The 26,131-nt window shown below is 41.3% G+C and overlaps 1 protein-coding gene across 2 annotated transcripts in view; it reads right to left on the bottom strand.

Annotated features, from left to right (window-relative positions):
* TIAM2 (TIAM Rac1 associated GEF 2) overlaps positions 1-16,025 on the bottom strand; it is an 88,523-nt gene extending 72,498 nt beyond the window's left edge. For both annotated transcript variants that reach the window (XM_032101908.1, XM_032101909.1), the window contains exons 1-5: positions 15,936-16,025; positions 13,671-14,873; positions 7,386-7,821; positions 3,361-3,533; positions 2,141-2,365 (exon numbers count right to left, since the gene is read on the bottom strand). In XM_032101908.1, the coding sequence (XP_031957799.1) occupies positions 2,141-2,365; positions 3,361-3,533; positions 7,386-7,821; positions 13,671-14,867 (2,031 nt within the window). In that variant the 5' untranslated portion in view covers positions 14,868-14,873; positions 15,936-16,025. The remainder of the gene's footprint in view (positions 1-2,140; positions 2,366-3,360; positions 3,534-7,385; positions 7,822-13,670; positions 14,874-15,935) is intronic.
* Positions 16,026-26,131: the final 10,106 nt, after the last annotated feature.

Here is a 26,131-nt window from a genome sequence, read left to right as displayed (position 1 = left end):
TGCTTATGAAATACAGTATTGGCAATGCTGTGTACTTCAGCATGAAGGAATAATATCTGCCACATGACAGAAACACCATCAAATTTACACAAAACCAAAACCAGAATTTAAATTCTCTTGTTACTCAAAATAGGCAAAAGACAACTAAACAACCACAGTTACTAAACAACTACAGCTACATATACGCAAACTATTCCCTCAGGAATAACGTTTTCTCAAAATCATTAACTTACTAAGCATATTAAGAATTCTCAGTTACTACATCAAGATTTTCTTTTTTTCTTTGCAAAAGCCAATCTGAGACAACAAAATAGAAGACTAAGCAACCCGGTTATCTATTGACTTTTCTCTGAAGTGACTTCGCCAGCAGACCTTAGGCAATTGTAAGGAGCGATTTTAAAGAGATCAAAGGGATCAAGAAAGGAGAAAAGTCTTGCTATAAATTTATTCTTTGCTAACTAGTGGATGTTTTCAATGATCCATTTCATTCTTTGTGTCAATGGTCTGCCCCCATTCAATGTTCTGAGACACACATAGACAGAAGATTAACAGGAATAAATCTTCTGCACCCCTAGAGATGGGTTTCAGTTCTACAGAATGAAGCCAGCTTCTCCCAGAGCTGAAAAACAATGAAGGTTCTTCAAGGACAGAACATCTAATTAGCAGATATTAAGATAGATCATTAATGCACTTCATCTAACTCCAAATGAAATACTAACAGGAATATCTGATGAGGGAGGGATAAATTAAGTTAATATACATCAGGATTTTTCCTCAGTGCATCATGTTACAAGCACTAGACAGCTATAGAAATCTGTATATTCTCTAGGTCTGAAAGCCTACTGCAATAAAAGAATGCTAAGCATTTTTCCTCCTCCATTCACCTCACTCAGCTCTGGACCATGAAATAAAGTGACCTGGAAATAAATTATGAACATCTGAGCACTTAAAGGGCTTATGAACATCTGCACCACAAACTCCTACACAAACCTGCATGTTATTTGAACTCTGCTCATACAGCTTCAGACTCAAGTGTGCCACAACAGCGTGGCAGTGAAGTCAGTACCAGTCAGTCTGCTATTCATTAAGCCCAAGCCAGTAGAGTAAGAAATTTAAATATTATAAGCATCAAATCCCTGAAACTATGAGTGTTTCGCTAACCAAAAAAAACTAATTATGCTGTATTGGTTCAAAGGAAATAAACTTCATTTGCTAATCAAGGGGCCATAATATGCAGCATGAAGTACTGACAGAGGAATAGTTACTCTGACTGGAAAGGCAGGTAGGGATGGGCTCTCCAATGGTCTCCAAGACCAGTCAATCAGTTCAAATTATCAGAAGTCTTCTGTAACTGGCCTAATAAAAGTAAAGATACAGCAACCTCAGTCCACAGACTTCTTTAGGCTAAACTACTAGATAAGTTTAGTGCACACAAAGCCATGGGTAGTGAGGTCTTTGCCTGAACACTAACCATGTCTAAATAATTAAAGCATCTTTTGCCACTTACTACCTGCAAAACTGGGGGCATGGGCAAGACAACAACACTGCAAAATGTACTTCCATAAGGTATCCCTGGAGTGATTCCTGGTTCACATGCTGGAAGTGAGAGCAGAGTAAGGCTTCATGTTTGTTCACCACCACACAGACAATCAGGTGATCATTAGTCATGGCTAAATTTCAGCTGGAAGCACAGGGTTTTGTCTGCCACTATGCAAATAAAGTTGGAGGAAGGACTAAGTGTTCTTCACATCCTGTCTTAAGGTGCAGAACAGTATTGCCAATTGCCAAGTACCTACACTTCAATCTCTTCTGCAATACAATAATAAATTATTCACAGAACATACTTTATATTCTGTGGTATGCAATGTAACAGCTAGATATTATTAACATAAAACAGTGAAAATTAATTGCATTTTCACACAAGAGAAAAGAAATAGCTTTGTGCTCATAAAACAGACCAGTCTGATGCTCGGCTTTGAGGAGCCTACCTTCTGCACTGCTCTGGATTGCTGTAGAAACCTGGCAATAATTACAACCACTGTGCCAGCTATGCCCAAGACAACTACTCTCAGGCATAGAAAGCACAAATAGGGACCAAAGAAAGAAGTAATGATAAATATAAAAAAATTGTTTCCAGTACCTGATTTTCTATGGCCTTTCTGTTTTTTGGATCGCTAACAATTGAGAGCTGCAACTCTGCCATCTTTTTCATTTTGCCATCCATGTCAATCTTCTGGAAGAGACTCTTGGTTTGATTTTTCAGCAGCCTGACAGTGTCCTCTTTCCCAAGTTTCTTCGCAAAGAGCGAAGCACAGGCTGAATGTATGGCAGTAACCCAGTTTTCCAGATCCGTCTGGCTTGTCGCCTGCAAAACCAATCAATGGTGCAACATTATGAGCAGATAAGAGGAAAAAAAAAATAAATCAACAGCTCTAGGACCTGAAGTGCTTGATGGGTTCACTGTCATCTTAGGCACTTTATCTAGACCAAGTGAAATAAGGTTTTCTTTAGAACTGTGTAAACAAAAGAAGTGTAAGATTTTCCTGCACTCCATCATGACTTGTCTCCAACCTTCAGTTTCTGCTTCTTAGACCTGTGAGGTCTGAAAGCCTCAGGAGCACAAGAGCCACAGAAGCTGTGGGAAAGATGTGACTTGCATCTTTCATCCCTCCAGATAATGAAAGTAAACCCTACCAGATATCAAAGACAAACCTTCACTGCTGTGACAGCAGAGAAGATTTTATACGTGAGTTTCTGAAGCAGGTATTTGCTTATTGAAAAAGTGCCAAGTTAGTGGAGAGGCAAAATCAAGGTAAAGAGAATGCAATCCGCACAAAGTATCTCTGGAGACACGTACAAGTGTGCCTATGAATCAACATGTTTCTATGCAGGCAGTTCCACATAATACTGTTCTTAACATTTACAGTGGTGCACTTGAGCAGCCCAGGTATTTTGATTATTTTTAGCTCTCTTTCTTGAGCATCTTGCCAGCATATTCAGGGTTGAGCACACTATTCTGTAAGGGTGGAATGCTAATAGACATGAAAAAATTTGATAACAAATTGATTTTTTAGAAGCTTGTCATCAACCAGGTACCCAGAGATTTGTGCAGATTTGTGATCCTTGTTCTTTTTGTTTCTGACCCACAAACGACTGAGCCAAGTGGTGTAATACCTGAAGTCGTATCACATATTTAATATTATAATAGTGTAATGCAACAGTGCAATTGTGCTATTATTTTTAAGTCAAAGGCACAAATATGATGTGTGTGTGCATGTGTATATACAATCTTATACATATATGTGTGGAGTCACATCCTAAAATGGAAACAACCACAAAGTTATGCATGCATCCTGTTACCTGAAATAAGTAGACATCTCCAAAAGAATTGCTGAGACAGAACACATTTTCTTTCTTGGGATCTTCTGGAACAGACTGAACTATACTGTCTTCTGCAAACAGGGCGTATCGAGGCAAACTGCTCTGCTCCATTGAATTCCTTCCATAGGTCTCATAAAACAGTAGAGTACAACCTTTTGCAGTTCAGAGGGACAAAAAACATAAGGGGACAGTAAGTCATCGATTTCCCAACATTATATTAATATTTTTGTGAATTAAGACACCCTTCAGAGACAGGGAACAGCAGTTCTGCTCCTCTTCCAAAACAGAAAAAATTGGAAGATCTGCACAGAAAAATAGGCAAAGCTAATGATGAATTTGCCAATGAAAAGTTGAACCAGACATCTAATAGGGACACAACAAACATCTATGGACTTAATAAATAAATCAGAACACCTCAATATGGAAGCATCCATGGATCAGGGTAGGCAGGAGTTTGAGTAATCTGGTCTAGTGAAAGATGTCCCTGCCAGTGGCAGGAGTTTTACTAAAGATTCTTTCTGATCCACAATATTCTATCAATGAACTCAGCCTATTAAAATGTTAAAGCATGTAGAAGAGATTAACTTCTGCTTAGTTAAATCAGCTTTTGTGGTTTTTTTATTAAATTGAACCAACTCTCTCGTAACAGCCACTTAAGAAATCTTTGTATTTGCTGAAAATATTTGCAGAATCTTTTGTTTTCTGCAACATGCTTAGTGACTAAACTTCTCAAATTTAAACCTGATTTCCTTGAATCTAGCTGAAAATTGAAGACTCAGACAATTCTGAGTAATTTAAAACAGTTTAAAGGGGCTGAGTTTGAGCATGTTCAGTCTTGTAAATAGTGTAAAATCTAAGGTACGAAGCTTGCATCCAGAAAACAAATTTCATCCTTGGTGATGAAAATCCTGAGTGTAACAAGTGGAATTACTTCTGGAGGACAGTGGAGGAGACTTGATCCCAGCAGAGGACACTTGATCCTAGCCCGCAGCAATATGACTACAGTGCCATGTTGCCTTTGGCAGTGAAGCTGGCTCATCCCTGACAGCTTTTTCTTCCTGCCTCATGCTATAACCCACGGTCCTCTGAGATGCACCAGTTTGCCCGTTCAAGGGGTCATGGACTGAACTGCACTTCTAAAATACCATTACAAAGGGAAACAGATATCAGAGATCTCTGACCTAATCACACCTGTTGACTGAAAAGTTTTTAGAGTAAGGAATCTAATACATAGAAATACCTCTATACTACATAAGTGCACCTTTTCCTATTACTGTCCGAAGTGACTGGCAGAATATTTTGGGTACGAACAAGTCCTACAGATTTGGTCCTATCTTTTCCCTTGGGCAGCCCTCACTTTATCTTCTTTATGCCACTGAAACACTTGGGGATCTCTGCAGTTGGAAAAAAGGACGCAGTTTGTTACACTCTGCATATCAGAAATTGCATTTGAACACAACAGGGCAAACTAAACCAGCAAAACCAAGTCTTCTCTTGTATTCAGCAGCAGCAGCAACATACAACCACTTCCACTTCTGCATTTTAGGAACGTGCATACTAAGTTCTGTTTTAAACCCCCATATTTCTCCTATTTGCTCTAATTGAAGATAAGTCATATTTTATCCTGAGAGTTTATATGTACATAAATAAAACATTTTGAAGGCCATGCATGCAGCCTTGGGTGTATGGCACCCCAGGTATATATTTGGGTCAAGTCCAGTGATCCCTGGAAGCAGCTAGTTTCATAAACTGTGTCAGACCCACTGGGACAGATTATTGTCTAAGTATTTTAATTAAAACTTGAACTGAAGGGGGAGGGCAACGGGAAAGCAACTTCCCTTGTTAAAACAAACTAATTGGACAGGACAGATGGAAAAGAGAGTTCCTCTTGGTACACGGTTACTATTCAGGCTCAGGTCGTGGTGGCCCTGAAAGTGAAGCAGAGGCCTCAGGACATGTATACTTTTAAGTCTGGCAGGTAACCAGATGGTTATAAGCCTTCTGCATATTTATAATTAAACACATCTCAACAGAGTGCAAAGAAACATGCTGTTCTCCATTTACATATGTGGCTATTTTAAGTCATGCTTTAAAATATCTTGGCTATTTAAACTTCAAGAACAAATTAAATACAGATTTATTCAAAAACCTGTATAAAGAGAACCAAAGCAAGTGCCTTGATCTTGATATAGCATATTATGAAAACAGAAGTATGCCTTGATATCCAGACAGGCAAGTTTATTTTGGCATCAGAAGTCTCCACAGGACAATAAAGGTAAGAGATCAAGGAAATGAGGAATGTATATTCAAAACAGCTAACAAAGTGGAAGAGACATCTTACCATGAATGCAGCCATATCAACCACTGAAGTACAAAGCACTGTATCTAACACTTATAATGTTAGAAGTTAATAAAGCTTTTTACAAAGGATTTTATTATTCCTTTTTTGTGTCTGTGGAAATTCAGGTAGGAACTTGTTCAATGTCACCAATAAGCCAATTCTATAGCAAAAAAATGAACATGAAGCACCTGAATTCCTTGCCAGAGCCTTATTATCCCAAAAATGCACAAACTGTATGTAACATATTTCAGTTTAGAGTTTTGACAGGATTCTTTAGAAACTGAATTTTAAAAGAGGCAGATCAAACTATAGTCATACTCCATAACACAAACACACACAATAAGAGGGTGGAATTCAGGTACAGTTTCTGCCTTTGTATACACTGCTTGTAAGCATGAATCATGCTATCTGATGATTAGGGCAAGTGATTTAAACTGTTAAGCCTGCCTACATTTTGATCCTTTGATAACAAGTCTCTGAATTATTAGGCAGAATTGCCTCATTCTAGCAAGTTTGCTTCTTTTAAATCAGCACTATCAAAGACAACATTACCAGCACTTACTGTTTGCTGTTCATTTTTCTTCAGGTCTACACCCATGCACTATTTTTAAAAGGGCAACCTGTGGGAAAGTTTTTATTTTCTCTCCTCTAGTTCCAGACATGATAGGAAATTATCAAGTTTGACCATTTCCTTAGTCATTAACTTAGTATTATATTTACTGAAAGGCAAATCCTTTGGATGCAATTCAAAATTTAAAAAAAGGCCTATGAACTCACTCATTAAATTTCCCTTCCTCCCCACAATAGATGTCATTTTCCTTCTCACACTTTCTGACACCCATACACTTCTTACAGCACCCTCTGAGCCATTAATGGAGCACAACAATCACACCTGCAGCAGACCCTTTGAGCAGATTCCCTTCCCATGGGGCTGTTTCCACAACAGAAGCAGTTGCAGGAGATGGGAAGCTGGGCATGCCAAAAGCCAGAAGGGGTATTGCTGGGAGTGGGGAAGGTGAAAGACCACCCAGGGAAAGGAGGGAGACCTGCAAGTCCTGGGAATGGACTATGCCTTGGGCACCACAGGGCTTCCCCTGCTGCTGCTTCAGCTCCCTCTGCTCTGAATCATACATTTGTCTGTGTAAATGCTCTGGCACAGGGAGTTCACCTCTTCATTATATTGCCACCTAAAGCGCTAGAAATGAATTAAATGTTTTTACATTAACCTACCTCATCTTTAAGTAAATTTCATAGCAGAGCCTAAGGAACTGTGTGTCTGTAACAAGGAACTGGGCACCAGCGACTTCTCCCGACCCTTAAATTTTGGTTCAATTTGGTCTTTGACCTCCAAACATCCAAAAGCATCTTTTAAGTCCCCAATCTCATGTGAATACACAAACTAGGAAGTCAGACAAAACAACTCCCACTATGGCATGAAACACAAGGCTGCACACACAATCCCAAAGACATTGAGCAGCACCTCAGTTCAGTGGGCTGCTTAGGCCCATGCTCCTCTTTAAGTGGTCAGTAGACCTTGTAAAGTTAGGTGTGATTTTCTGATCCCCTTAAACCCACTAACAGAAGCCAGCATGCGTGAAGTGCTGCTGAGACACGATGGAAAGAACTGCTGCTGCCAAGGTGAGGGATCAACGTGGTGGCTTACCTTTGAGTGTGACCCAGTACTGCTTCCACTTCCGTCGTGCGACCAGCTCCAGCTTCTTCTCCTTCTGCAGGGTCACCAACGGTTTGAAGAACAGCCACCCTGCCTTGCGCACCACTCCTTGCTCTTTCTCATACAACAAATCCAGCTGCTCCAAAGAACTAAGGGACTCACCACTGGAGTCTTCTGTTTCTGATGAGGTCTCTGTATTCTCCAAGTTCATCCTGCTCATCTCCAGCTCTCGCATGAAGTTCTCATAAATGTTCTGCCTCAAGGCATCACTGCTGACTGCGTTGGTGGACTCGCTTCTCTGGGACAGGACATGACTGGAGCCAGGAGACCACAGTAAATTAGAGAGCTGTGATGGTGCCAGGGTATCCGTATTGAAGTTGTCCATTCTGCTGTCAAAGTATTCACTCCCATCTTTACACTTTGGCTCCTGTGCATAAAAGGAATTTATCTGCAATCAGTCACCAGAGCTACGATCAGAAGACACGCCTGATTTGTCAATTAAATTTGTTTCATGTTTAGCCACTTCCAGTTCCTTCATCTTTTCACCATTACCTCATAGCCTTTGCCTCAGCCACTGACTCCACCACTGCTACCATCCAGTTTTTTTCAGCAGAACCCCATTAAACCCTAACCACTAAGTCTGAGTACTTTGGTAATTCCAGCACCTTCGAGTAATCTCAAATTTCAGTAGAAACTACTGGCTGAAACCTGAGGTACTCCAGGAGACAACTACATCCTCCATCTGAAACCCAGGCACCATGGCTTACATCTGTCTGAGTACAAGCAGGAACAGCATCATGACGGGTTTTTTATTATTATAGGGTTTTCAATACTTTGGTGCTATCACATTTGTGCAAGGTGGCTAGGTTTAGCTTGAGCACAACAAGGCTGATTTTAACCTCCACTTTCTATTTGTCATACAAACTGTGCTTAACCAACAAAAAAAAGGTCAAAAGTTGAGAATATTTTAAGGTTGTTATTATTGATCAAGTGACTAAAATCTAATCTAAAACAATACGTGATTTTAAAAAAGACACACTTGCTGACTGGCATAAATCCAGTCTCCACACTGCAGAGCTGTGTATTTTCTGAGTTGCTGGGAACACCCTGAGAACTTGATCATCCCATCAAGCACTGACAGGCCTTTCTCCTAATTGCACTGTGCAACTTCATCCCTTGGATTGAGAGGGCTGGCCAATTTTATTTGAAATAATCAGGCCCGATGGTATGACTTCAACTTTGCCTTTGATATGGATGCTAGAGCAGGCACATTTCTTGCCACTGCTTGTCAACGTGGGACTTTGTTGGCAGATCGGACCTTTTCTCTCTTAAGTCTTTCCAAGTACTGTCCTAGCTCTCCCAGGCTCCAGGGATGGACAGGGGTTTTCCTACAACCCAAGACAGAGCTCCTTGCACCACTACCTTCACTGTTGAGAACCACACCACCCATCCTAAGAAGCCATTTATTGTCTTCTGAACTCAAGCGTTGCCAATGCTATTTAAAGAAAGCATGATTTAAGAACATAAAACACAAAAGACAGGTTGGCTTTTGCAGTAAAAGTGAGAGGGAAGAAAAAAGAAGAGATTGCAGTAAACTATTCAAGAAGTGAAGCTATTACCCTCGGTAATAATAAAGCCATTATACTTTCAAGTTTAGACTGTCTCTCTAAAAGCATTTATTTTCTCACAGACTACTGTACTAAGAACAAAGTAAATAAACATTGGTCTCCTGTGAGCTGTTCTCACCAGCAGCTGAAAACAACTACTTTTTTGTTTCTTTGCTTCTTACTTGATGCTCTTCAAAACTGCAGCGGAAAAGCTGTGCTGCGTTTTGATAGCATCAGGACCTCTGGTGTGCAGCCAAGACTGGGATTGTATACCCTCCCAGGCAATGCCAGGCAAACCACTTTTCCAGCAGCAGGACACTGCTGGCTGTGGCCTCACAAAAGCCAATTTGAACTGAAACCCACATTCCCTTATAGTACATTGAACTTCAAGCCTGGCTTCTCAGATCACTGCCTGGTGATCCAATTCTCCTGGTAAAAGAACACCTTCCTCAAATCTTCTTGCAGAGTGTTAATCAGTGTTGTCCAAGAGTAACTCCCTAAACATCAATAGTTTAGTTGGTTTTTATATGGTAAAGGGAGGAAGATCAGCACATGGAGTGCCAAACCAGGATATAATCCTGCATGTAATGGATTTATGCCACAAGCAACTGTAGAACATGGATCATACAACTGTGCTGGCGATCTGCATTCCAGGGGGAAACTGAAAGCTTTCTCCACCCTTGTTTTAATTACTATCACTGTACTTGTGTGCCAAAATCCAGCTTTTTAATTGACTATTCTCCCGCAACTGCTAGTGTCCCCTAGAAAACATTGGTATAAAGCTTATTAAGAATATGTATTTCTTTCGGTCCCAAAGCACTAGAAAGAGACACAACACAGGGCAAATACATAGAAGGAGTCTGTTGTGAAGAGCCACCACTGGAACAACAAACATTAATGAAAAGGGTGGGATGCAACCTGTCAATGACCAGCCACTACCCAAATCCTATGTTTTCTCCTCACACACAGAAAGGGTAGGAATGAGGAAGTACCAGAGTAGAGAAAATGGACAAAGAATCCAAAATTAATATATACACTTCACCAGGACAACATCACTTGTACTTTTCTTTCCTTAAAGAACTGAATTGGCAGAGTGAGGCAGTCTGTTGGTCCTTGCAGAGGCTGTCACTGTAGCAGTATCTGCCACCACTGAAAAAGTTTAACCTAAGTTTTACTCCAGGTGGTTTTCCTGCCAAGCAACTTTATGCTGGTTTTTGCTCTGTTGAATCTAGTGATGATAGAGAACTATCACTGTTTCTGCTCAGCTGCATTCAAGAAAATCTCTCAATCTTTGAGATAGTGCAAAAGATAAATTGGCTAAGATACCAATTAGACAAAGTGACACATGCAATAATTAGCAGTAAAGAATAGCACAGGAAACAATGCAGCCTGCTACAGTCATTAGGACCCAAGCTAAAAGGAGAATCTAATACCAATTTTCAAGTCAAGTAAAGAGGTACACTCAATATACTTTTCTTTTAAATTCTCTTTACACCCCACTTCAGGGCTCTGCCATATAAAGTCAGAAAATTTCAGATATGATTCCTGAAGTGAGGCTATTTTACTTAATTGAAGAACCTTCCTTCAGTAGCTCTTTCTGGTGGCTGGATTTTCATTTTACAGAGCATTTGCTAATTTTCTCCATGTTAAAGAGTTACACAGAGTTTACATCACCATCTTTAGCAGTATCTGGCTGTGCAGCAAGTCTGTCTAAATTCTGTCCACAGGCCTCACATACATCACACAAACCTTTCAGCTCACACACAGTGTATTGTGATACAGCATCAACCCAGTGCCATTTCAGCATGAATTAAACTAAATGAAGATGTGTGCTTCAGTAGAGTACCAGTGATGCATTGAGGGAACACTTTAGGACACCCTAATGCAAGGAAAGCTACGTCATGGAAAAGATGACTGCAAGTCTTGATGCACAACCATTATTAGAAAGGCAAGCTCAATTCCAGGATACATCAGATCAATTCAGACATAAGAAAACATCTAAGTAACTGGACAGGGCATAGCCAAGGACTTCTCTTAAATATCCCATATGCGAATCCTTTTGTGGATGATTTAAAACAGGTGTGGAGGAAGGGTGCCGGAATGAAAAGGAAATAGACTTCCAATCTTAACACAGGAGACCAAGGAGCGTCTGCATAGTCCCACAAATGCAGGCCAAGAAAAGATACCACTTCTCCGTTTAAATAAATCATAACAGGTTAAAAAATAGGAAAGAATAACTAATGTAGCAGGCAATACTGACATCAGAACAAACTGGCTGTTTACATTTACTCTGCCAATTAGCAAGCATTGAGTAAGAGGGCCTGGAAAGAGGCCTCAAGATGGAGAAACGCCTACCTGTGTTTAAGCTGCAATTTGTTCACAAAGGGGATTAAACTCCACTGCCTTTCTAGTGTCAAGGGTCTGGCCTCAACATTCCAAGCCTGTGCCTCCTCGGCCTGCGTTCCCATGAAGCAGGGCTTTGGCTGATTTGCTTCCAGTGGGGCAGCTGGGGGGACCCACCACCGGCACTTAGGCCCACTTATAGGGAAATATTCCAGCTTTCACCTACATTCAGCCCAAGTGACTCACAGTCAGTCATTACTAATGTACGGAGGAAGGCACGCATTGTTCAGAGTAGAGCACAGATGCTGCCTTCGACGAGATGAAGTCACACAAACAGGGACCAACCATCTGACAGATCAGAACCATGCATGACACTTCTGGGTTTTTAAGCTGAAGGACCTGGTAAAGAGTATAAGCATTGCCAAACTACAACACAGCAACCCCCAGAAGAGATGGCAGGTTACTCAAAGTGTGAAAGATTAAAAGGAACCAATCGAGCCACACAAGGAACTGCTAAACTATAAAGCATTCACTACCTCCCTCTTGCCCTTCCTGTTGCTGGATACTTGTCTGATTAAAATCAATGACTAACCACTTCCTATGCTTTTTTCTAAGAAACCACCATTTTTGGAGCTAGGGCTGTTTTCCTTCTACCAGAATCTGATTCAAACTTGATGCAATCTCACCAGCCAAATTTCCTTGCTGTGTCTGAAGTCAGTTCACTGCATAGTGAATTCAAAACAGCTATGAATTGTGCACCACAAATGCCATTCTGAAAATGTCATAACTAAGTAATACATAGTAAAGGTCTGGGATGCAGAAATCATATGCAGAGCCTGGCAGTAAAATCCAGAACAGCTACAGATGTTGAAATCAGTGAAGAATCCTGGAACATAGCACTGAGGCTCTTCAGTGATTCCACGGTTTTTTTGCCCTCTCTTTCACAGCTGAGTAAGAGGTGAAAAAACAGCACCTGATAAAGCACATGAGCACCAACTCGCAAAAGAAGTGATCCAAATAAACAGCTTTCATTTTCATTTCCCAGTTCTGTAGCCCCCAACTAGGATGCACACCAGCAAACATTACGCTGACCTCATTTCTGAGCCTAAGGGTCTGTCAGAGTTTCACATTGCAATGACAGATGGACACGGTTAAGCACAATACCTGTCTGAATTTCCAGCACAGGAGACAGCATTTGCTCTACATGCCACATAAAGCACGTGTTATGATCTACTGCTTAGCTGCTGCCTAAGTTGCAGAAGTGGGTGTTCCCTTCACTCTCTGCTAACTTCTGAAGTGACCAGCACATCAATGTGCTGAAAGGGAGCATCCTTCATTTAGGGAAGCACAGTGACTGTTCTTGTATGAGAAACACCAGGGAAGATTCAGGACAAAAAGAAAAAAAGAAAAAAATAAGGAAAAAAAAAAAAGGAAAGAAATTCAAACCAAACCAAATCCAAAAACAGTCTCATCTCAGCTTGCAAACTCTCACACAGAGACCAGGCACAGTCTGGTATTTAAAGACCCAATTCTGGGGCCTGCAGCTAGAGATGAGAATTTCATTCCTGACCACAGGCATCCTGAATTCCTATTAATGGGATTAGTCTTAAATTCTTCTAAAGAAACATCCCTTCACTCCCTCTTGCTCTCCCCTCCCACCTCCTTCTTCATACTACCATCTCCCAGTGAGCCAGATGGCAACTCAAGTTTTTCCTGGTGAACTAAGCTGACGCATAACAGGAAGGAGGAGGTTGCTCCATGTAATGCCTTCAGAAGAGATGGAGGCAGAACACCTCTGGTCAAAACAGCTGCTTCCCTTGCTAGAAATGGATGGACAGCAAAAAGTGAGTGTGAAGCCAATAAAACAGACAGGGAACATCTACAAAGATAGTTATGTCCTCCTTCTACTGCTCTATCCACACTCTTCAGATGATGTATGCTAATTCATAGCATATAGAGCGAGAGAGGTTGTATTTTAATACTTGAAATAAAAAGAAAGTTTAAAACCCAAGTCACTTTTTAAGTAATGCAACAATTTCAAAAGAAAATTCACAGAGATATTAGGCTGCAAAGACTGCAGTTAACTTAGAAGGTGACAAAATAGGAAAATAGGGGGGGAAATTGGCACAAAATAACATGTATCTTTTTCTTCTGCTGACATTTCAGACAGCACCAGGGATGCAGTCCTTCTCAAAATTCCACAAATTAATAAATGAGACAAGCAAGTAATTATCCTGCAAGAAAGACAAACATCATGCAATCACTATGCTTATAAGAGGAATCTAAAACCCAACTTTCAGACTTTTAGGCTGGGGTTTGTACACACCTGCAGCTTCCTTTTCTTCCTTGAAAGACTTCCCGTCCAGTCACTGATGCGTCGCATTCGGTTCTTTAATGTATCCTTCTTGGATGCATCCTCGCCGAGGGGCTTAGACTTTCTGCACGGGAGTGTGTAGGAGGTGTAATGTGCAGGACTTCCCTGCTCTACCCTGGAGGGAACATCAATGTCTGAGGCAAACGAGACACGGTTGCTTAGGCTACCAGGAGTGTCGATATACTCGTCAGACAGCCTGATCCCAGGTGGAGGAGTGCTTTCCAAGTTTGTATCCTTATAGAGATCTCGGAGCGAGGAAAGAGATGAACTTTGGTTGAAGGACTTCTTGTTGTCACTTGATGGGAAACTGGCATGAATGCTTGTATCTGGAGTGCTCCTGGTCAAATAAGAGCCATCCAGCTCATTGATATCCCCAGCATTTCCCCAGAGAGAGTCATACCATGAAGACTCGGAGCTGAGGGAGCTTCCTTTACTAGACCGAAGCCTTGAATCGGTAGGTGACAGACGATGGCTTGAAGAACAGTCTGCACTGGAGTTCCTCCTGATGTCAAGCAGATTATTTGGCTTAGATTCCAAGGCAGGGGAATACCTTAGCAACTGCACTGGCCCACTGGACTCCTCAGTCGGTACCTTGCTGTTGTTGCTGTTGTGGAACTCGACCCTCAAGCAACCATCCAGCTTCCCCAGAGTTTTAATGAGAACTTTTGGGCTCCTCCTGTCCTCTGATGGGGAGGCTGATGCAAGACTCTCATTCTTTCCATAGCAATTTAAAATGTGGCCATTGCATTCTCGAGAGGCAGCATGATTACTTCCAGCTTGGAGGCCAATATAGTGGAAACCATTATCCGGCAAAAACACTGCATCATTCCCTTGGCAGTAGTCCCCTGAGGCATTTGTCCTGTGTTTGGCATGGACATTGCTTTTGGAGACCTTCATCACAGTGTCACCAAGTCTAGAGGAATAGGGCTGACTACTCTTGAAGTGTGAAAGGCAGCTTCTGGCAAGGGACCTTGATTTGTAGTTTGAGCCGCTGCTGGTATGTCCCCATCCATGCATAGAGCAAGACTTTTCATCTTTAGCATGAATGCTGCGAATTTTCAGAGAGCAAGGCTTCTGCTTGGCACCAGCTGTAGTAGCAGCATGATTTTTTGATCCCTGAAGACTGTACTGGCTTTCTGAATTCCCCATTTTCCACTAAATTAAGAAGAGTTTCATTAGAAACAATGGCTAAAAGATAGAGCAAAAAATAACAGGCCATTTTTACCCTCTACACAGGAAAATGCTTATTTAAAAAATGATATGAAACAATTGTTTCAAAAAAAATCCATTAAATGGCCATGTTCAACATTAAATTCATAACTGAACTTATTTTAGGGGCAAGCTAGGAAAGCCTTTTTTCTCTATGGTTCATTACCCTTCTGTTATAAAGCTGGAATCCTACTCCATTGAAATCCTGTCAACACCTTCCTCCACCCACACCCTTGGCAACATCCTTTTCTTATAACTTACAAAATCTCTGGCTCCCAAGAACAATGGCATAATGAAAGGGAGACAGTAAGATAATCATAACTTAGATGTAAAGTGAACTGTACTTTCAGGGAAATGCCTTCTGCCAGCAGACAAGCCCACTGCAGTTTCAGCTTGACTGATTTCTGTGCAACCAAGCGTTGCCTCAATAAAATGTTCAGTAAACCCCAGCTATGTGTTTAAACGCAGCTAATCTAGGAGAAAGAAAAAAATCCCATGCCAAAAATCAGACAAAAAATGACTTGGTTAGCAAATAGCCTCATCTTCCACTACAGCACAAAACTGCATTATGTTCATTCAGTTCAGCACAGTTTGACAGTTCACTTGGTAAAATGCTCTTCAGCTTTTCACAGTGTTTGCAGTGAATAGCACACACTGGAGCAGTTAAGTTTCCCCACTGAGGTGACTGAAGATTTCAAACCTACAGAAAGTGCACCCCAAAGTATAAAAGATCGTTCTGTTCTTTTTGTTACTCAAAATGAATCTCCAGTGTTTGTAACATACAGGAACAACACCAAAATGCTTTTTCCATTGGCACTATGCTTCTTTACACATCATATCTCAGACTATCACGCGGAGGAGGATACACTGCTGCCTCATAAAAATTTCATCAAAATAAGCCACTGCGAAAGCACAGTCTTATCTTCTAGAGTTTGTGTGTTTTCACATCCCTACTTCAAGCCCTTAGCACTTTTAGGTTAAAAGTATAGTATAAAAGAAAGAGCAAACCTGTAGGAACACTCTCAAGCACGGGCACAGTTAACAGTCAGCATGCTCTGCATTGTCTTCGCAGCCAGCCACTATGCTTGCCAAAACCAGAATGGAGTTGCACACAGCCTTCCTAGAAAACACAGAAGAAGACAGAAAAAGGTTTTCAGTCAAATACAACTTACACTTCAGTCTAGCTGTATGTAAAATTAATAAAAAAGAAAAAAAAAATCAAAAGTTACAAATTAAGAGAAGTCTGATGAAGAGGATTCCTGAACTTTAGACATACATTTTTATAAACAAACTTTGACAATTGACATTGAAGTAGTAGAAATAAGTCATTGAATGAGTGTTTCATTTTCTAATTTTGTCCTTCTCTCCTCTCACTGACAAGTGAGGACAAACTTTCATCCCTCTACAGTTTTCCTTTTGGAAGACCAATTACAGTTCATGGTACTGTGCAGTGGTCCACTACAATGTGGACCAGACTGATCAGAGCAATGTCCCACAGCATCTGTTTATCTTTCCCCATGCCTGGATTCCAACTGTGACCTTTGCAGTGAAAGGCCACCATGAAATTCACTCCAGCACCCAGTAACCTCCCTCTTTAGGTTTGTTCTGATTTTAAGTTAATCTGCCAGTAAAATAAGAAAAAGGCTGCACCAAGCATTGCACAGACCCAGACGTAACAAGACCTAAGCTCTTCCTAGCCCTCTGAAAGTACTGGCTCTTCACTTGGCACACAAAGATTGCAACTCAAAGCAAAAGGACCAAATCTGGATCTCACAGAACACACCAGCAGTTTAGGGATTGAAATGCTCCATAGAAAAGAAGTAATACGAGATCTTAGACTCAGTTTTGGAACACACAGTTTAGTCAGAAACCAGTCTTAATACACCACCAACAAAATTTTTCCTTTCTGCCTAAATTCCATGGCTACTGTTCGTAATTTTCAACTGAATAGCTACTTCATTTGAACATGCTGGGTTTTGCTCTCATTGACCCTACTTCTGGCTATTTACTGTATAAGAACCTTGAAAGGGTTTAAAATAACTCATTGGTATGTAGCTAACCTTCCCAAAAACAAAGGTAAAGGTTGCAGGCTAGAACTAAAAACAGTCTTAACATCAAGCCTAGAAAAATTTTAGCAAATAAATCACTTAGAAGAGATAGAGCATGATAGAGATGCTATAGACCTATAAACATGAATTAATGCCTGTTATCACAAAGGTATCTGATAAAACAGATAAGCCACAGAAATTTCAACTTACACTCAAAAAAAAAAAAAAATCTGTAACTTTCTTATTCTCTCTAACAGTTTGGAAGTTTGCTATTTATGACACCCTTGCCTGTGCAGGTTTGATCTGCCTATGCTGCTAAGTGCACTCCTCTATGTGCACAGTTTTTAAAGTGTCATATGCAACTTGGATTGAACAAACGACTATTGATTCAAGGTTAGCAGAAGACAACACACAAACTTCCTAAGCTCCAAGCTCCTGAACAAATTGCGAACACCCTGCAGAACTCTCTTCCTATATCCAAGAGGCACAGACAACAAACAAGCAATGAGTTTACATTCGGAATTCCTCATCTGGGAGAAGAAAGTACATTCAACAAGTGGGCTTTGAGGGGCTTATATCTATTCATAAGGAAACACTGAACTCAATTTGTTTTAAGAAACAGTCAAAAAGACCATCTGGTCTCCATAGCGATTGTGCAATGGTTAGCTAATCCTTTTAAAGGAGTAGGTAGTGAGCAAGCTGCTGTCATGAACCTCAAAAGACAGACTTTCAATTCTTCAAGGCTCAAACTGCGGCTACCAGGGTCCACTGTACATGTCTCCAATACACAGGCCACACAATGGGTGAGGGAATAAATTTATCTCCGGGTACAATGTCTACAAAACTGTGTCTCAGTCTGTGCAGGAATCAGTCTGCACTACAACAGAACAGTCAATAAATTCCATAGAAATAGCCCCAAGGGATTTTTATCAGCATCCCAGCCATTCTGAGTGTCGATAGGCTCAACATCCGGGCATACTGCGGTAACACATAGGGGCATCTCTGAAGCTGCACAAAGACCATCTACCCTGGAAATCAGCTGTCATGCCTTTCTGTTGCCTCACACTTGTGTGAAGCAATTTTATTTCTGTTACTTCCAATTAGTGGGAGAAGAGCAGAGCAAGTCAGCTTATACCCAAAGGCTGCATGATACAGGAGCAGGGTGGTGGTCATGGACAAACTCTGGCTGTGCTCGCTCCGAACACTCATGTGTTTTACACTATCTCTGGAAGCCCTGGAAATTACAGTGCAGGGGACAGAGTTCAGCTTCAACTGTATTTCTCACAGCTATCCACTGCTGCAGAAGACATGCTTTTCTCGTTTCCTATGCAGAGGGATGAACACTTCTTGTAAACAAAACCAGTTTCTATGAATATTTTCAGCAATTATAATCAACACAATTAGAAAGCAGTTCACTGTACCTGAAGATGACTATTAAGAGTTTATTTGCTTTCAATTATAACCACATTCCCTAAAAAAGAAGTTTTCAATCTTTACCCTGGTTCCCCTTGACACATTCGAAAAAACCCAGCTATGCAAACATACTAATCCGGGAATCCCATGATCCCCACCACACCCAAACATTAACACCAGTCATAACCCTAGAGCTAAAAATGTATTTCCCCACCTTGAGGCTTCTCCACATAAAGCTCTCCTAGACTTTTTTCACTTCACAACACAAACATACAAGCTCAAGCGCTGTTTTGAAGAAGCGCCTGCAACCTCTATTCCCTCATTATTACCACCACAGCTGGACTGCTTTACAAATGCTAGAGGAGAAAATTACTTTCTTTAAGGTGAACACACATACAGGTAGTGCTCAGAAATTGCGGGGGTGCTTTCCTCTCCAGTCTTAATCTCCCAAAGGTTTCCAAACTTGACTCACTAACCATATTTCAAGCAAAACTGAATCATAATAATAATATCCCAGTACTAGGTTTGCTTATGAGATATAACAAGGAATTACTGTCTTATGAATTGGTGGGAGATCTGAGTCAAGGGAGACAGGCTCCTGCACTGCTCTCATCTGCTATAACGGGAACACATACCAAACATGATTTTGCTACTGTCACGCACCTGCTTCCCATACAGTCACACTAACCGGGCTGAGACTCTCCAAAACTACAGGTCAGAAAATTGCAAACTTCCAGATGGGAAGACATCAGTAGGCTGAATGCTCTACAGCCACAGTCAGCATCAGACTGTGGCCATAAAAAGGCAAGAGGCTGTGGAAGCATCTTCCTAAGGAGGTTCAGCAGATTTGCCTGACTGGGACTGTCTCAGTCCCACCACCCAGGATGTTGAAAGAGCTCAACTAAAGTCAACCCTAGCAATGTTAAACTTTAGTCTGGATCATGAAGTTACCCACATGAGACAAACACATGTACCAAAGCTAAGTATCTGATGCATTTTGATGCCTTTATTCCTCTGTGTGGCTGGTGAAAACAAACTTTCACTGGTAGATGAATAATAAGTGATCTTCAAACCACTTACCCCTGCTGAAGCTTCCCCAAAAATCTACTGAAGAGTTACAGAGAAGTTGAGTCTCGCTTTACTATACGCCATCTGTGCCAGAATGGCAAAACCAATAAAAACTAAAATAAAACAAAACAAAATAAAAAATAACAGTATGGATGAGTGCAGATGAGGCTAACATCATCCCATCAAATTGGCACCACTGAGGGCTCATTAAAAAATGCAGGTACTCCTGACACTCTTTAGTGCTACCAAGAACAAAACTCTTCATGCACAGTAGAAGAGCTTACATTTAATACCCCCTATCATTAACAAGGAAAAAGCATTTAAAAGGAGAGCTAGATTAAGAGCTAAAAAATAGTTAAGAGCTAGAGCTAGCTGTCTCATCCCTGTAAAATAAGATCCTACATAGAATCATAGAATCATTAAGGTTGGAAACTATCGCTAAGATCATGTTAATCCAGCACTGCCAAGTTCACCACTAAACCATAATGTCACATCCACATGCCTTTTGAACCCTTCCAGGGATGGTGATTCCACCACTTCCCTGGTCAGCCTATTCCAATGCCCGACCACCCTTTCAAGTGAAGATTTTTTTTTCTAATATCTAATCTAGAGTTCCCCCTGGCACAACTTGAGGCCATTTCCTTTGGTCCTGTCACTTGCTACCTGGGAGAAGAGAGCAACAGCAGGACATAGTTTTAACTTTTCAAGAAAAGCTTTCCTTGAAGAAAGAAAGAAAGAAAGAAACTAACCAAGTATTTTATTTTTACTTGTAGCTTTAGCAGCAAGCACATACCACAAACTCATTGGACTTCCTTCACGAACAGGACTCCTCTCACCTGCCCTGCTGCAGTTCCTTTCAAGACAGGATAGGACCAATCCTGGAATACCTGTCACTGGTCAGTCCCTCACAGCTACCTACCCAGGTATGAGCACTTACCAAAGAAAGGCAGAGCTTCAACTCACCCTGCAGTGACAAAAAGACTTATACAAAGGGCCTATACGGGCAGTGTATATTCCATCAACTACTCTCTAGTGATGAAGCAAGAGGAGTCACGTGCTTTCTGCTGTGTTTAAAACCCACAATTCTACAAGGACAGGTAAGGGCTCCCAGCCATGGAGTGGGGCCAGTACGGCCACCTCTGGACTGTGCACAGAGAGCGGGGAGGCACAGAGAGGAGAAAAGGCAGCACCAGGGTCCTTACACAGGCAGCTACCCTCAGTGTATGGCTCCTAAGTGCACCTCAGGAGACTGTCATCAGAACGAGAGGAACTGGGATAATGGAGAACCTGAAAGTATTTCAGAACAATAAAAAATGAAACAGAGAGTCCCCTGATTTTTAAGAAATTACCAACTTGTTTTCCTTTAACAGCAGATAAGGTTAGAAATGTTGCAGGGTTTGATGTACAGCAATTACGCTGGCAATTTATTACATCAGGAAAAGCTTTTTGTGTTATTTTTTGTTTGTTTGAATTGCCTGAGCAATTCCTGTACTTTCTTTCAAACTACTTTTACATTCTCTTTCACCTAACGGTTAAAACTGTCCATTTTAAAAGGCTTACAAAGTCTTTGAGATTGTATATAACTAACTTCCAGATATTAATGTGCTCATAAGTTTTCCAAGGAATCGCTGGGCTTTGTGAATTCTTACAGGGATACAGAATTACAGGTTTGAAGCTTTAATTAACTTTTAATCTACTTTGACTTTTAATATGAAAGTAATACAGAATGCTAGAATGTGACCTGCCCTCCCCTTCCTGCATGGCTGTGTATGGACGGATATGTGAAATTAATGAGGTTAGCACAACACTGTAGCTGGATTAAATGTGGAGTTTATTACTGGAAACAATCTACTGTATTTTTTTGAACTACGCACTTTGGTCACATGCTTCCACAAATCAGAAGCAGATTTCTTATTCCTGCAATCTCAATCACATTCCTATTATAAAAATATACAATAATAATTATACCACGGTACTCTTGGCAGGATACTTTGCATTATAAAAGAATGAATAACCAAAACACCACAAGTATGCCTCTATTAAAAAAAAAAAAATAGGACTACTTTGCCTTAAAAATTCAATTTGAAGCCAGAATACCTCACTCACTCATTAGTCTCTGTAGAGTTCTAGTCTCCTCTATTAGGAACTGTTTGGTAGCTTACACATCAAATTAAAGCAGATTGTTTTTCTCATTAAACATAAGTAGCCTTTATGACCCCAAACACTTCTTTCACATTGTGAATTATAACTACATCACAGATGGACTTCTAATTTCACAGTTTAAGCAAGAAAGGGACACTCTCCTTTTCTGGTTTCTTCTCTTAAAATAACATTAATTCCAATAGCTCTACAGTGCTCCACATCTATATCACATCAGAATTACACATCCCGTACCTGGGATGTGATTCCTTCTTTCACTCAACCCATCACTCTAGGTCCAAGACACTGGCAGCTTTATTAAATTAGGCTTTATAGCTTTCAAGTTAGTGCAATATGGAAGGTTGAGTCAAGCCTGAAGATCCTTATCATATTACACCAGCACTGATACAATCTAAATCTCGAGGGACTTTTTTTTCTTTGGCAGGAAAAACAAATTTCACCATTTGTAAATGTTATTGAATTTATACACAGTGGCTAAAGTGCACATCCATTTAAATAAAAGCCATTAAGCTTGCTTGAAAAAAAAAAAAAATAAAACCCACCAGAAACACCAGCTAACATCTTGGCTTAATGCAGTAGCTGCAGTAGTTAGAGAGTTGATATATCTAAGGGTCTATTTCCTGCGCTCAGAAGGAAAATTAACTCAGTGATCTGAAAGATCTTCTCCACCTGCTTGGGTTGTAAGCACACGGCCAGGTCCTGGTGCAGGTTAACACCGTGCTTTCAGGAGATTTCAAGGCCTGAGGCCTCAAGTGGGAAGGACGGTGCACCTGGAAGGAGCCAAGATACTCCAAGCAGGGGAGCCTGGGCTCCAACATCGCTGCCCACCCTGGGCTGTGGAGCAACACTATGGAGACTGGCCTCAAGTCTGCAGGCTTTGCTTAGACAAATTCCTGAAGAGGTCTCTGCCTCAGCCCTCTTTACCTACAGTAACACCAGGAGGCGAGACTTGGACTTTCTGGTCAAGCTGGGATTCCCAATTCTCCACCAGGAACATTTGCTCTTCTCCTCTCTTGTCTGTTTCAGCAGCAACCAGTTCATTCTATCAAATACAACCACAGTCAGCAGGCAGCTATGGGGATATTCTCTCACATACATCCCCCAAAAGCTGTAGGTGCCAAAACATCAGCTTTGGAGAAGACAGGATAAAGGTTATTTTTTGCCTAGGACACAGTTCACAACACCATGAGAAGCCCCATACACCCTACCAAAGAAGAGAAGCAAATGGCAGAAAGGAAGAACAATCCAAGACAGGCACATTAACACATTCTGCCCATAAAGACTCTTTCTGGCATAACACATTCCAAGTCTATTGGAACAACTCTTAACCCACAGAATCAGAGAAAAGCCTCCTTTAAGAGCTGGCAGAACAGCATGTTTCAGGCTGAGGGACAGGGGCTGGGGTGGCTGCAAAACTCCCTGCTTGTCACCTATTACACAGCCTGCTCCATAAGCAGGAGGGGGAAACCAGGCTACGACTAGCATGGTCTTTTCTACTTCTCGGTTTACACATTCATAAATACCTGAGCGTGTCAATTCCAAAGTAAATGCTTTCCTACCTTCAGCCCTGGGACTTCCTGAAGAGGACAGAGGATCTGGGAGTTTGACACCAAAAGTAAACTTGAGACACAGTCCCTTGGAAAATTGAAAGCAGACCTTGATTTTTGCATGCCAAGAGCTCTACAGCAGTAACACAGCTTCAGGCTTCCTTTCCTGTACCCCTGTAGTACCAGCATGTTACTCGCACATTAAAAGAACAAAAAGAGTACACTGAGAATTAGGTTTCCTCACTAAAAAACTTGCTTTGTGGCTTCACAGCTACAGACTGCCCTATTCAGAGTCCATCCTCCCATGGTACGTGGATACCCCCTTCCCACTGAAGGTGAGCAGATAGAAAAAATTCCAGCTCTTGCCTCTAAATTGTAACTTGCTATGCATTGTACAACATTATCAAATCATCCATCCTAAAGAGAAAGAAATGCATGATTTCCAGAGTGAAGTCGCCAGTGTACAAAATTAACTCAGTGTCCACATCAGCAACAAGCATAAACAAAGTTGCAAACTGTGATTGCATTGCAATAGCAATTAATCACCACTTGAAAAAAAAAAAAAAAGGAAATCAAAGGAAATCAAAGGAAACCAAAGGAAACCAAAGGGGCAAAGGCACCTCTCCATTTCTTGGGCATTTTCCTCATTTTCATTTTGTCTGCCACAGAACATAGCATTTTCACTCTTTGTGTACAATTGTGTATTAAAAAAAATCACGTAGAAAGATCAAAACCTGTGCCAGACTTACCTCTGGCAGATGCAGAAGCTTTGGTTTTCCATACCATCCCAGTTCAGCAGTGGTAGTAGTGCTGACTGAAACTTTTTCCTCTAACACTACAGAAACATAACACCCTTGCTTGGGCACACTGTTTATTGTAAGTCACTCTAAGTATTACTGAGAGTAGACAGAAGAATAAGAATAAGAATAAGAATAAGAATAAGAATAAGAATAAGAATAAGAAAGATTCAAAGGGATTATTCAACTGACTTCACTGGAACAGTCACTTTAACATAACAGAAACCGTAGTACTATTAAACACACTTTTTCATACTTTGCCTTAAAAAAAATCCAGCCCTGTCATAACAGAGATGTAAAATAATCCCAGCAGTGGTTTATTTAGCAATTCAGGCATTGGAGTTTGACAGATGACCACCAAGAACTGTTTTCTGGAGGAAAACCATTCACCTTTGCTGTAGCCACCGATAGCGGAGGCAGCACAGGGGCTGCAAGTCCTGGCACCGCAGCAGCCCACTCTGCCCTCCGTTTTCAGAGACTTCCCAAGTCCTTCCCCACGTTTCTTTCAGTGCTCCAACTCTGGCCGGCAGCCGGAGAGCAGAGAACTGGCGGCTCTCCCCCAGCATCTCCCTCCCGGTCCCCAGTCCCGCTTACCTTCCCCAGGGCGCTGCCTGCAGCCTCCCGGGCGCCCCGCGACTGCCACGGGAACAGGGACACGCAGACACACAGCCTCTCCCTGCCCTGGGCATGCCAGGAAACTGTGCCTAACACTTCAGAACGCTCAGCCGTTGGGAACTAAAAACAGACCCTGCGCGAGGCTGGATGTATTTTTGTCTGCAGGCTACACACCCTCCTCCCGTTCAATTTTTTCCATTGGTGGAACAGCATGATGCAGGCTTAACCAGAGGGTGGTTTTCCACGGGCCGCCTGGAACGATTATGCGGGCCGGCCTGCCACGATGCCGGGCAGCCGCCGGGGAATACACCGTGACTGAGCTCTTGTCTGACCCCACATTCCTGAGCCTCCAAGCTGCTTCCACAGGAAAGCTGCTTGGAGCTTGGAAATCTGCTGAATTGCAAGGCGTTTGTCTGCCTGAAGGTAGCTCCAGGGTCTCCTCCTCCCTTGTTTTTTTGGTTTTTTTTTTTCCTGGTCGTCTTTTGTGGGTTTTTTTCCTGGCTTTATTTTTTTTTCCCCAGAAGCTTGTTAGGAGGGAGTAGGTATCCCTAACGTCCTTGAGTGAGACACCCTGGCAAAAATGTAATTCCTCAAACCACAGCAGAAATGTTGTAGTCATGAAAACCCACTCTTAGCAGCAGCTCCCGGTTCTGTTTTACAGCTCTGCACAACAGCATCACGGATACAACCACAGACTGGCGCTCTCTTCCTTGCCACCTTCTTTTGTTCGACATTTACACTTTCCCATGGACAGAATTAGTTGGTTTTTAATAACTGACCTTAGATAAAATGTGTCTCTTCATATACAAATAGCATCACCAAGTTTCAATATACAGAGCTAGGCTATTAATCTGTAGTTAGGTGCATGAACAATTGCTTTATTACCATAAACCTCAAAACTTCACTGATTGCAGCAGGGGTTGGTGAACAAACTCAGCCAAAAAACAATGTATTTATTCAAATATTCTAATAAAATTGCAGAGTTACATTCAAGTGCCAAGTGTGAAAATACAGCCAAGTTACACTGCAGATGACGTGTTCATTTGAAAAGAAACACATGAACACTGTAATAAAAAGCATTAGTAACCCACAAAAGCCCAAATCAATATATATGTTCACAAAAAAGAAATAATGATTTGCACAGTAACAGAGCAATTGCCACCTGAAAGTAGACCCCTGTTTCACTGTGTCCATTATTCAGACTCACTACAGAGGAAACTCCAGAACCCAGTAGCTTTGAAGTAATTTGGAACAAAATTCTATTTAATCTCCAAAGCCCAGTTATAACTAACTCATCCACTGGAAAACAACAATTTGGATCTCTTCTCAAACTTCACAGGTTAACAATATTATCACTGAATACACTCTCCTCATCATGGCAAAGGTCAAATTCTTCCTTGAATTCTACTGACCTCCATTAAGTTTTCCATAAGCAAGTTCCACAGGGCAGTTTTTGTAAAACTTAATAGAGCAGTACATGACTTATGCCCATACTCCTAAATTCTACAACTGAAAATAGGTCTGCATATAGGGCTACATATCTGCTTGTTCTGGTA

This window comes from Corvus moneduloides, chromosome 3 (genome assembly GCF_009650955.1).
Source record: "Corvus moneduloides isolate bCorMon1 chromosome 3, bCorMon1.pri, whole genome shotgun sequence".
Classification (NCBI taxonomy): domain Eukaryota; kingdom Metazoa; phylum Chordata; class Aves; order Passeriformes; family Corvidae; genus Corvus; species Corvus moneduloides.
Note: the sequence above shows the minus strand (reverse complement) of the source record. Positions and strands in the feature narration are given on the sequence as shown.